The sequence below is a fragment of the Diospyros lotus genome, chromosome 1 (genome assembly GCF_014633365.1).
Source record: "Diospyros lotus cultivar Yz01 chromosome 1, ASM1463336v1, whole genome shotgun sequence".
NCBI classification, from domain to species: Eukaryota; Viridiplantae; Streptophyta; class Magnoliopsida; order Ericales; family Ebenaceae; genus Diospyros; species Diospyros lotus.
In genome coordinates, this window is record NC_068338.1 from 41,557,313 (window position 1) to 41,570,262 (window position 12,950).

Here is a 12,950-nt window from a genome sequence, read left to right on the forward strand (position 1 = left end):
TAAGGCTGAGCAAAACATCTGTTTAACCGATTAAATCGAACCGAACCGAACCGTCCGGTTCGGTTCGGTTATTAGTGGTGGGCGGTTCAAGTTTAGTTAGTGTTAGGCAAATTTTTCGGGTAATCAGTTCGGTTCGATTCGGTTATTTGGGCAAAAATACCAGAAAAATTGAACCGACCTGACTTACCCAATAAGCTCCAACAAAATCGACCCCGACCCGTGCGTGCTGCTACTACCCCCCGATCCCATTCTGCCCATTCCTTTCTTCTTCCTTCTTGCGCATCACTCACTCTCACCTGATACTGATAGCCCGCCTGAGCCGAGAGAGACCGCCTCACCCGTCATCAATCTTCACCTCGCCCTCACCGTTGGAGCCGCCGAACGCCTTCGTCGTCATCGTCGGTTTCTCCCCCACCCAACCTAGCCAGCCCTCCTTCACTCGTTGTCGAAGCATCAACCCTAGGTCCCTAGCCCTAGGTCATTGGCGGCTAACCCTCAACTCGCCATCCGGCCATCGTTGTCAGACGACTCAGACCCAAACGCCTTCAACTTCAAGGCTTCAAGCCTCTTCACCGTCGGCTTCTTCAATCTTCCCCACCCAACAACCAACCCCCCTGGCCCATGCACCCGACCCGATAGCTCGATACGACGATACCTAGCCACCCCCCGATCGTTGAAGCATATTGACCCTAGCCCTAGGTCACCGGCTAACCCTCACCTCGCCCTCGCCCTTGCCTCGCTGTCAGACCCAAACACCTTCACCTGATAGTCCGAGACCCAGCCCACCCCCACCCTGTTGAACACGACAATAAACCCTAAGCCTATTTCTGTGATTTCACCCTTCTCAGTTCTCACCTCCTCACTGTCAATGTCAAGGACTCAAGGCGTCAACAATCTGGTTGGTTTCGGGCTTTCGGCAACTTAGGAGTGAACAATCTTGCGGGTATCGATGTCATCGATTTGAGAAGGTAAATGATTTCAACAACTTAATCGTCGTGTGGTTTTGATTGTAATGTTCGATCTGGTTGGTTTCCCTTGCTGTTTGTTTACTCTTTCGATGCTTTGACTTGGCTTTGTGAATTCGTTGTTTCTCTTTTGTGATTTGGTTCGTTGTTTTTGTTTTGTGTTTTATGTTTTATGTTTTGATTTCATCATTTCAGATGTGGTTTTATTTTGTGATTTACTGTCCTGTTTGTTTAACCTATAGATACATTTCATGTAATGTATCTATTGGTTTTCTTCTATTTTTTGCAATCAGAACAGAAAAATCCAAAAAAAGGATGTAATGAAATGATCGGGTATTACTCTTTTTAAGCATTGTTCTTCGGTTGTGACTATGACGATACGTTTTGTTTTTCTAATATTATTGATTGTAATGTAACAGGACACTATGACTTCATTCAAAATGGTGTCAACGTTCTCATCTTGCAATGTAAGTAAATCAAATCATATAAGATTCCTATATGATTTGATTTTCTACAAGTTTGATTGGCAAACTGTAGTTTTTTAAAATGAAATTAAAGGCTGAAAGAGAATGTTACTTAATTGTTAAGATCTTACTTAGATTATCATATATGTTTTATTTATGATTGTGTTGTGTTTATTGTTTGGTTTTGTTTAAATTAGATTTGGATTTAAGACGAATTTATTAGGTTTAACGACGACTTAGATGCCCTTTCCAACTATATATCATCACTCTTTAAATACAAAATTAATTACTTACAATTCTATTAAATTTAGATGGCTAGAGAAGAAGACACCGTTCCCACCACAAACATCCTTATGAATGATGATGATAGTTCAAGGTCTACACTAATAGTATCATCAAGCCAACCTCAAGATGATAGAGGTGCGACATCACTAGGAAAGTCTAAGAGAAAAGCAATAAGATCTAGGTCAGATGTATGGGATCACTTCACCAAATTTGTAAATGATGAGGGTTAGATTAAAGGAAAATGTAACTATTGTTCTAGGGAGTTCAAATGTAATCCAAAAAAAAAAATGGGACAACAGCTTTAAGGAATCATATGGGAATTTGTAAGAAACACCCTCATTGATGCGGTCACCAATCAAGACCCGGCCCAAAGCTGACCCGACCATGCCGGAACAATATTTTAATACTTCTTAAGTTTTAGAATTCTAAAACTTAAGAAGTATTAAAATAGAATCCTAAACCAAGTAGAATTCTAAAACTTAAGAAGTATTAAAATATTGTTCCGGCGTGGTCGGGTCGGCTTTGGGCCGGGTCTTGATTGGTGACCACATCACTCATGCTATAGAATCTCGTCAAATGGAATTAAATTTGCAATCATCTACAACGGGGGGTGAGAGAGAAGGTGGTGACAATATTGGTGCAGTGGTGAATAAAAAATTTGATCAAGTGCTCGCAAGAAAAGCTTTAGGTCGTATGTTGATAGTAGATGAGTTGCCTTTCAAGTTTGTTGAGCGTGAGGGGTTTCGACACTTCGTGAATGTTATTTGTCCAAAATTTTGGTTTCCTTCACGTTGGACTATGGCTCGTGATTGTTTTGAGTTATTCAATGAAAAGAGGTTGAACATGATGAATGAGTTAAAAAATTCTTGTCAAAGAGTTTGTTTAACCACTGATATGTGGACCTCCATTCAAAGGATGAATTATATGTGCTTGACGACACACTATATTGATAATACTTGGACGTTAAAGAAAAAAACCATAAACTTTTGCCCAATATGTAGTCATAAGGGTGATGCCATTGATATGGCAATTGAGAGATGTCTAATGGGATGGAAACTCAATAGAGTTTTTACTTTGACAATGGATAATGCTAGTTCAAATGATGTTGTTGTGGGTAATTTCAAGAAAAAAATGACAAAATGGGATACTGGCATTATGAATGGACAATATTTGCATATGAGGTGTGTGGCTCACATAATAAATCTAGTTGTACAACATGGGTTGAAAGATCTAAATGATTCAATAACAAAAGTTAGGGATGCAGTGAGATATGTTAGACAATCCCCAACAAGATTGAGAAAATTCAAACAATGTGCTGAACTAGAAAAAATTGAATATAAGGGCTTGTTATCATTGGATGTTGCAACTAGATGGAATTCAACCTACTTGATATTAGAAACTGCTTAAAAGTTTGAGATGACTTTTGAGAGATTTGATGAGGAAGATCCTTGTTTTCAGCTTGATCTTAGTACAAGTAATTGGAATAATGATTTGCATCAAATTATTACTATAGATGGGAGACCCAAAGTAGAAGATTGGACAAATGTTAGAATGTTTGTCAAAGTGTTGAAACATTTTTATGAGCTATCTTTGCGAGTATCGGGTAACAAATATGTCACCTCCAACACATTTTTCCATGAGCTTAGTAAAATGCATTGTCTCTTACAAGGGTGGTTGGAGAGTGACGATTTTGAAATGGTGGAAATGGCTGTAAAAATGAAAGAAAAATTCGATAAATATTGGGGGGATCCGCATAAAACAAATCACCTAATTTACATTGTTGTGGTGCTTGATCTTAGGTACAAGTTAGAGTATATGGAATATGTACTAAAAGAGATGTATCTGGGTGAGAGAGGCGCATGTGTAGTTTTGTTGTTAAAAAATGTCCTACAAGTTTTGTACGAGAAATATAAGAAACAGTTAGGACCTCAAGGTGATGCTGGAGAGTCATCCGGAGTGTCTACTCCAATTGTTGTGGCGGATGACGAGGACGACTCAGAAAACTCATTTTTTTCTCGCTTCAAAAAGCACAAGTGTAGTAGTGGTAGTCGTTCTATAAATGTGTCTTCAAAATTGGATAAGTATTTCAGTGAAGTGTGTGATCCTCCAAGTAAACACTTTAACATCTTGAAATGGTGGAAAGCAAATTGTCATCGATTTCCTATTCTATCTTCTATGGCTCGAGATGTATTGGCAATTCCAGTTTCTACTATTGCATCCGAGTTTAGATTCAGCACTGGGGGTCAAGTACTTGATCCATTTAAAAGTTCTCTATCTCCTAAAGTGATTAAAAGTTTGATTTGTACGCAAGATTGGTTTCGGTCGTCTACCATGCCAATAAGTGTTGAAGAAAATTTGGATCTTGTTGAACAATTTGAAAAAGGTAAACTAAGTTGAGTTTTACTCTTTTTTTAAAATTTACTTAAATTTTAGTCCAATACTTTGAAATTAACTAATTCATTTTGTGTATTAATTTTAGAATTGACAAAAACTACCTTAGACAACAGCAATAGCACGACTTCTAAATCCAATATAGAAATATAGATTTTTGAAGATCTCGTGCATTTGTAAGTAATAAGTATTTATATTTTTTACTATCTAGTTTATGTTTTCAATTATTATTTATGTTATTTTGTATTTTGGTCTGAATTATTAGATTGAATTCTTGTTTCAACAGCACTATATCTTGGCGATGAGCTTCCAATTTCAGGCTTCAGCACTATCTCTTGGCATTGTGGTCGGAAATGTCTAGTTTGGATTCTTGTTTGGCACTATATCTTTTATTTTTGTATTGCTTTAACTATGAGTGAATGCATATTGATATTTCAGCTGATTATAAAACCAGCTGAATATTAATATTTAGATGTTCAATTCAGATATGTATACATATTTATATGTTTTACCAAGACAACCATGAACCTAAAGGTATTTCAGGTTTCACTGACTAAATATTTGCTTGGCTACATGGAAAAAACACAGCTCGGATAGTAATATTATTTTATTCAAATCTGTCTTTGTCTTCTAATTGCAATATGATTGCAACTTTTGTGGTACACTTTTTAGTTTTTCATTGTGAGGTTGGTTGATGCAAATTTTGCTTAGGGTTTGGTAAATTCTCAAGACAATTAGTGACACAATAAAAAGAGTCCATGTTCCAGCTGCTAGCACAAAGCGTAGAGGTTCCTGCAGTATTGTCAATGGGTAGGTCAATAAAGTTGTATAGCATGTGAAGGTGTTTGATTTATGTTTAGTAGTTTAAGATGACGTATTCGTGCTTCAATATCTTTAAGCTTGATGATCTTATTTCATTGCTTGAAAGAGCAATTCCCTATTGATTCTAATTGCTGCTCCCGGTATTATTCTGGTGCGTTGTCTTTGAAGTATGGAACTTTATTTGATTTCAATGGTTCGGCTGGTTTTATAATCAACCCGCCCTCTCCATTTTACAAGACAACAGTTATGCCGTGTGATTCTTCAAATAATTTAAGGACAAGGCAGCTCGTGGCGGTGAGCCGTTGTTCAATCTGGATAATATTTATTTAATTTGAAGTTAAGGAAAACACTTATTTGCAAAAAAAGAAAAAGAAAAAGTAAGGGCTAAATTGTGCAGTTGTGCAGTGAATGAATGAATACATGGTGATGTTTTTGCTGTACTTGAGTGAATGAGTGATGCATGGTGATGTTTTTACTGTACTGGAGTGAATGAATGAATGAATGAATGCGGTACTGAATTGTTAATTTTTTTTGTCGTGCAGCTCTAATTATGAGTGAATGCATGGTGATGTTTTTGTTGGCTGTTATCTTTATTTGCTAGAATTTTCGTTCATGAATTGGTGTTAGCCTTTGTTGGTGTTAATTTGCTGGAATTTTCTTCATGAATCATTATCAGGTGAATGTTTTATCTGGAGTGTTATAATGTGAAACTATGAATCTGCTCCCATGTATTTGTTATTAGTTTTGATGTGCAGCTCCCATGTATGAACTTTGCGGACACCTTTGTTGGTGTTATTAGTTTTGTTGTAATGAATCTTATATTAGAAATATTTGTGCCTCATCTCCCAATTTATTGCCACGTTAGTAACTTAGTGTCAGTGTGTCACGCGGACAATTGATGTATTCGGTTCAATTTTTATATTGTTTCTTGGTTTAATCATTGGTTCAGTTAGTTTAAGTCAAAATCGGTTAATTCGATTCGATTTTTGAGTTATTTTATCGGTTTGGTTTACGGTTCGGTTAGTTAAAACTCTAAATCAGTTAATTCGGTTTCGCTTATTTCGGTTAGTGTATTTAGGCGGTTCGGTTATTTTCATATGGGCAGTTCGGTTCGGTTTGGCAAAATGAGGCGATTCGGTTCAGTTATAACCGAATGCACACCCCTAATAGTCAGTTTTAAATTTTTACACAGTTTTTAAGTAAAAAGGCTTAAAAGCCATCTTAAAAGGGGGTAAGCCAAACACCCTCTGAATGATACAATTACTGAATTGGAAATGGACATCAACTAGGTGCATGAAACGCACTGTTGATTCGGATATTTGTTACTGTAATCTGTGCCGAGCTATTGCTCTCATAAGAAAGCCTTTCTACCCAACATTTTTTTTATCGCCTGGAGGAAATTAATTGAAGTGGGAAGTGATTTGGAAGTCTGAGAATTCTCGTTCGAGAATATAGTTCGACCTGATTGATCAAGCAGTATCCTCAAGAGTCAAGACTTTTGTAATTAACTGTTTGTTTGGACCAGTTTGAAGTATTCATAATCTGAGCATTGAGCATATGTGTCCACCGTACTAGCCCGGCGTTTTTGGGGTTTGGAGTTGTTGGCTGTCAAAATCATGAAATGCCTTGTGGGTTATGAAGAACCGATCCCATGAGGGAAGGAAAAGAAACGAAAGAGAATTGCCAGTACCTGGCCTCTTTCAACAAGTGTGGTCCCTTGTTTTGATGCCACAAATGGTCCCTGGCAATCTTTCTGGGGGGGGGAAGCCAATGGTCATTAAAGTAGAGAACGGAAAATTTTCCTTTAGAACGCTTTGCAACTGCACCTCCACTGACCATCTCTCTCTCTCTCTCTCTCGTACTCAGGTTACAGTAAAGTGGGAAATGAATGACATGCAAAAGTTTCCTAGAGCTGATGTTATTTGGATAGCATCTTTTGTACAAAAATTCCCTGAGGATATTATTTTCCATAGAAAAGATATATGCCGTACTAAAATGAGTTAGCATAATAAGAATTGAAAACCACTGGGATTGTATTGTCTAAGGTTTGATTTGATGCGTAAGGCATGGATTGAAACGAATAATATCTTGGGAGAGGTTGGTTTGTATGTACATCAAGTGGTTTAAGGGGTGTCAGGGAGGAAATTACGGGTAAAATAAAGGAAAAGGAGCCTTCTAGTGTTTGTTCTTTTATAAAGAGACAGTTGTGTCAACATTCTCAGTCACAATTACCATCTAAAGAATTTTTTGGAGGTTCTCACAAAGCCACTGTATCAATGTACTTCCATGCTCCCAGTTTGCTTTGATCCTGATTCCTGAGAGTGGAATACTTGATATGTTTAAGATTAGGTCAGATGACTCAGACCCATCTGGTTACTTGCTCTGGACTTTATCATCACTTCTCTTTCCTTCTTGTTTTTATTTTATTTTCTTCCCCCACCTTAGTGGCATTAAGGATTGATGGTTGTTGTTCCCTTGTCCGCCCTTCCCTTTTTTGGTATTTAAGAGATTCTCTCCTATCCCAACTGGGACTAGATCTACTATGGGTGTCTATCCATAGTTTTTATATAATCTTTTAGCATATAATATAAAAATGATAGTTTTGAATCAAGTTTATAGAATCATAGTCAACTATATCATTATTGGGTTCAAGAATTTTTTGCATGATTTTTCTAATGGTGCAGTGTAACCCATCTCTCCAATTTTTACTATTCTTTCTTTCACCTTCTCAAGCCACTCCCGTTTCTCTTTGTATTTCAAGCCCTGAGAAGTGAGAAAATGGTTCTTTTCACTTTCGTGGTTATATTGAACTAATGAAGTGATAGAAATTGGGAAACAACTTTATGAGGGTTTACGAATTTTTACTGATAAAGCCCAAACGTAAAAATTATGGTTCACGGTTAAATTGACTTGGTTCATGGTAACTTGACATTTAAACACCAAAAAAAATTGAAGTTGCACTCGGAATAAAAGAATAGAGTAGGCAGTTCAAGTCTTCTTCATAATTACAGCATGTTAGTTCAATTGCAAAGATGGGGTAATCTTAACTGGTTATTTTCATGGTTTCAACTGTTAACTAATGTTGGAGTTTCTTCAAGTCCACATGCATGAACCTTGACTGCTTCCCAGTGGAGGCCATAACTGTGTGTGAGAGGGAGATATAGAGGGAGGTGGGTCCTATATTCACGGTCTTCCCGAATACCCAACACAAATTCTGTACAGAATTTGCCTGTAGAATAATGACTTAATAATGATCATAAATTGAAAATGAACATATCCATCAAAATAGCATATAACTGCCAAAAATGGCTCTTATCAAAATATTTTCTATAAAAACTTTTTAGAAATATCATTTTCCAAGTGAAAAGAAAAAATGAAAAGGAAAGCCGACATTTTCGTGGCAGGCTGATATCCACTTATCCGTCCCATTCTTTGTTTTCTAGTAATGTCAAGAAAAGATAAAAGAAAGAAGAAAGAGAAGGCACAAGTAGCTATTAATGCACTTCTACTGTACATACACACAGCCCACTACATGCCCGAAAGGGATGCTGAGAAAGCCCCAACAAGAAGACACCCATCACAGATACTCTCTGTTCAAAAAGAAACACTGTGTAAAACTGGTAAGATACCACCTCATCTTGTCTCCTACTTTTTATCTCCATTATTGGGAATTCCTCCAGGCCCCACCCACTCTCCATAAAACCCAAAAAAGAAAAACACTCACAGAGTATATCAATATAGATGATTCAACTACCAATCAATTCAACATCTACATTCTGCAGTAAAGCATATTGATCACAAACTTCTTTATAGAGAAAAAAAATCTCTTCTGGTGGGTGCCATCTATATTATATACCATATACCTAATTGACATGAAAGGATTTATTTCTAATTACTACTGGCAGCTATCAAGATGAATATAACAGAGGAAATGAGAGGTCTTTTTTTTTTCCCCGTTCTTTTATTATTCCCAAAAGCTAATGGTTCTGGCACCTATTTCTCAAATTCAGATTGCTTTTAAAATAGTGCAGAATCCAGACCTAGATGATTTCTGAAATTCAGATTGGTTTCTTCAACATGTAGCTTGAATTTCAAAAATATGTAAAAACCCTGTGTTTTGGGAAATAGGAGAATTCACTGATGCTTAGAAATTAATTCAAGGCGATGACATACCTGAGAAATCAGTTACGGCTGTCTGCTCAAGAGTTTGCATAAAGAGGTCCCATTCTGCCATTGGTCCTAGACGCAAGAACCAGAATCAGCTGTTCCAAGCTAGGTCCTCGATTAAAGGCTCAGAAAGAACCAGTTATCAGCTAATTCCAAAGTCTCAACTTTATCATTACCTGTCACAGAACTAAAGTTGAGTGATTATTTCATTTCATGATTAAGTACATATCATGGCAAGCAGTTCAGATAAAGCTTACGATTATGGTTAGATCATTAATAGATTAATTCTTGGATGTCAACCTTTTACCCTTAGCTGCTTCCAAGGAGAACCAGGTAAAGTTGGTGCACGAGAGAGAGAGATGGGAAGGTGGAGAATCCTAAGATTGACATGGGAACAGTAAAAAATGACGACAGCATTGTCCTGCAAGGCCAAGCATCACCACTAGGTGGGGACAGTGACTTGAACTGAGATAAAATTTTAGACAAGTCGTACAGGTACCCCTCTTCATTTACCATTTCCTCTTTGATCTAGAAGTCCTTCTATCAATTAGCAACTCGTCTTCTTGCAAGATCCTATATATTCTAGTTTTTGATAGTTTCTCCAGAAAGAAGGAATACTGCAGCAGAATGACAACCAGTGATAACAGTGAGCCAGGATCCCTAGACGTTAACCGGGGTGAGTGGTTGAATTTGAGCTTGGGAAGGAATCTGGAAACAACACTAGGAGAACCCAATTCACAATCAAAACCTGTTTCTGGCAAGGTCTTTTCATGCAATTTCTGCATGAGGAAATTCTTCAGTTCACAAGCATTAGGAGGTCACCAGAATGCCCACAAAAGGGAAAGAGGCGCAGCTAGAAGATATCAGTCCCAGACGATGATGGCGATGATGGGTTGGCCGGTTAACACTCCCATGGTACGATCACTTGGAGTCCGGCCTCACTCACTCGTCCATAAACCAAGCAGAGATGGACTTGTGGGAAGATTTAGTGATGCTAATAAAGGCCTATGGATGCCATGGCTGATGCCGCATGCCATGGAGGAAGCAACGGATTTGATGTGGCCAGGAAGCTTCCGTTTAGATCCACAGCCACAGGAAGAGACATCAGAACCCGGTAAGCTTGACTTAAATCTCCGGCTCTAATTGGTCCATCCAGCAGCCTCACTCCGCGATGCTGCTTCATTTCTCCCTGTTGCAGAAGTTTTGAATTCAAGCTTTACATCAACAACTCCAACTAACTTACAGTTACATGCGAGCACACCTTTGAAGTTTCAAGATCCTTGAAGGTGGATCTCCCAAATAAACTCAAAGCAGCAACAAAGAATTTAGTGCTCCTCCTGCAAATTAATGTATTCTCATATTCCGTTATTTTCACTCTACACGTGCTTAAATTAAATTATGGTGCATTGTACGCATTATAGCCTTGAGCAAATTCGTAAGGGTACCTTATCCTTGCTAAGGCATTCAATTTCTGTTCCTGTTGAACTCATCAAAATTTTGCCTAGCGTTAGAGTGGTGATACTTTGAATGAGAAGGCAAAAGTTTAAGAGATGGGTAGCCTCATCTACTAACTCGAAGAGACCACATATTGCTAAAGGAGAAAATGGGAATCGTGTGGATGTTTAGCAGCAGCAGGAGGCTGCGGAAGAATCCCGATAAAGATATCTTACTCTCTAAATTGTTAAAAGCTTCAGAAATTGGCTGCAAATGACTCATAAATGGGGCAACCGTTCTTGAATATGCCAGAGTAGTTCTGCCAAGAAGTGCAGAACACTATGACTTTAGGAGGGAGCTTGTAAATAAAATGCTAAAATGCATCTCCTCTTGCAATGCCATAGAGATAAATGTAAAGTTCTCTAGCTTTCAAAGAACCCAATTGTTACAACTTGTCAGCCTAGAAGATTATGTTTTCGTTAGGAAAAACTTATTTTCCCCCTTTTTCTTGGGTAGGGGTGGTGGGGCGGGTGGCAGCAGAGGAAGATGGCAAACTTAAAATCTAATTATTTTTTTCATGAGACAATGTTACAGAGATTATATTAAGGATTCTGACTTTCTGACTTGCAAATAAGCCAGTTGCAAAACTCGTCTGTCTATGAGACTTACACTCCCACTCCTTGCTTAATGACTATCATTACCATAAATGATTGACCAAATATTGTTTCTGGCCATGGGACACCAGAGGTGCCTCCGCACAGCCTAGACATGGCTTCCTTCCTAATAACCCAGTAAAGGCAAAATAACTAAACACTAAACAGAATATAGTAACCATTTTGGGTTTTTGATAACTACATATAGAGGCATAGCATTAAGTAACCAAAGCCTGTGTTCATAAATGTAGATTTCTTCCTCAAAGTCAAGAAAGACCAGAACTCACTCATCCCACCAATCAGCTTGGTATGGTTAACTCATTTTTCATTGGATCATAGGCCATGAAATAGCTCAGGGTTTTGTGAATCATGTAGGCTGAATATGTATGTACCTGAGATGTAGATTGTTCTAGTACATTGAATAGAATGAAAATAGAAACATATTTTAAAACATTGCATCATGATAGGCTAATGTAGATCACTTAGCTAACATGTTGAGGCATTTGATGTTACCTGTTTTTGGAGAGGAAAGGAAAAAGTTTTCAGTTAAAAATGCCATGTTATAAAATGCATAAATTCACTATTCAATATCTCTTACACTGAAAGTTAACCATTTACTTGAAACATGGACGCAGATGTATACAAAATTAGTTAGTTTTTTATGCGCTGCAGTTCCTTCCTCAATCATCTCCCACGAATTTCTATCTTTTTCTTCTGTTGGTAAAGTTCATTCTCCCACAAAATTCGATCTTATTTGTTGCAGTTGATTATGAACCACTATCTTTTTGACATGGCTATTCTGTAAGAGAACAATGTCGATAAATGAAAAGATTTTCCGGGACTGCTATATGGTTTATTGGAAGAGAACAGTACCATGTTCTGAAAATGTCCAGAATGAAGATCCCTAGACTATTTACTCAGTGGAGATGGCCCAGCTTTCCAAATGTGTGCCATAAAACATTATGGGAATAGTAAATTTTCCTATTATCAAACATGTCATACAGAACTCTAAAAAGCTTATCCACTGTGTCCACTCCAGTGACTCCACTTAGTTCTGTAACTGCACTTTACTCTTCCCAACTGTAAGAAAATCTTTTGAGCATGTAGTACAATCTTACTGGGGCCAGGTCAATTTAAACCTGGTGTACGGTGTAATAAACTTTATTCTTGCAACAACAATTTGTTATTGTGGCACTAATATCTTTGACAATATATGGACTTCATGCTCTAAAAAACTTTTAAGCTTTTGAAATTGCAAATCAGTTAGAAATAGAAACCACCTCATTCACATTTTTTACATTTTTCAGTAGAATGTTACTAGTTGAACTGAACTATTGCAAGCTTGAAGTTCGCTCAAGAGTGTGAAGTTCAGCGGTGAGTTTTGGAGGATTGAGTCCCATAAAAAATATGAAGGGCCTAAGGCTCAAAAACTTGCACCAGTTTGATAATTTAATCTGTGGCACATTTAACTTTCTAATATGTTCATTATCAGATTTAACTTCTACATGATATTTCTCCAAATTAACAATTCCTTCGAGACCCAAGCTTCTACATTGCCAATGGTCCTGCTCGGCGGTCCTTCTCTTTCCCATCAAACTCTAATCACGTTCCTCTTTTTTTATAAGTACCCAAATCCTAGGAAGGACAGATAAACCGTGTAGGATGACGTATGCATCTTATATGCTCTAGAGATCCGCATTTCTAGCTACAATTCTAAAATGTAGCTCCATGTATATTTCTGGATTTTTTTGGATGCAACCCAATGACAT

The 12,950-nt window shown here is 37.6% G+C and overlaps 1 protein-coding gene across 1 annotated transcript; it reads left to right on the forward strand.

The window, feature by feature from the left end:
• Positions 1-9,721: 9,721 nt before the first annotated feature.
• LOC127791490 (zinc finger protein 4-like) lies at positions 9,722-12,046 on the forward strand. The gene is made up of 2 exons (XM_052321403.1): positions 9,722-10,208; positions 11,945-12,046. Exons 1-2 carry the CDS (start codon positions 9,722-9,724, stop codon positions 11,968-11,970), a joined length of 513 nt encoding a protein of 170 aa, XP_052177363.1. The 3' UTR covers positions 11,971-12,046.
• The last annotated feature ends 904 nt before the right edge of the window (positions 12,047-12,950 follow it).

Bases quoted from the DNA above. Each gene is read 5' to 3' on its own strand.
- LOC127791490 (XM_052321403.1), top strand. From the start codon at position 9,722: ATGACAACCAGTGATAACAGTGAGCCAGGATCCCTAGACGTTAACCGG. The intron at 10,209-11,944 runs GTAAGCTTGACT...TATTTGTTGCAG, and splicing joins GGAAGAGACATCAGAACCCG to TTGATTATGAACCACTATCT.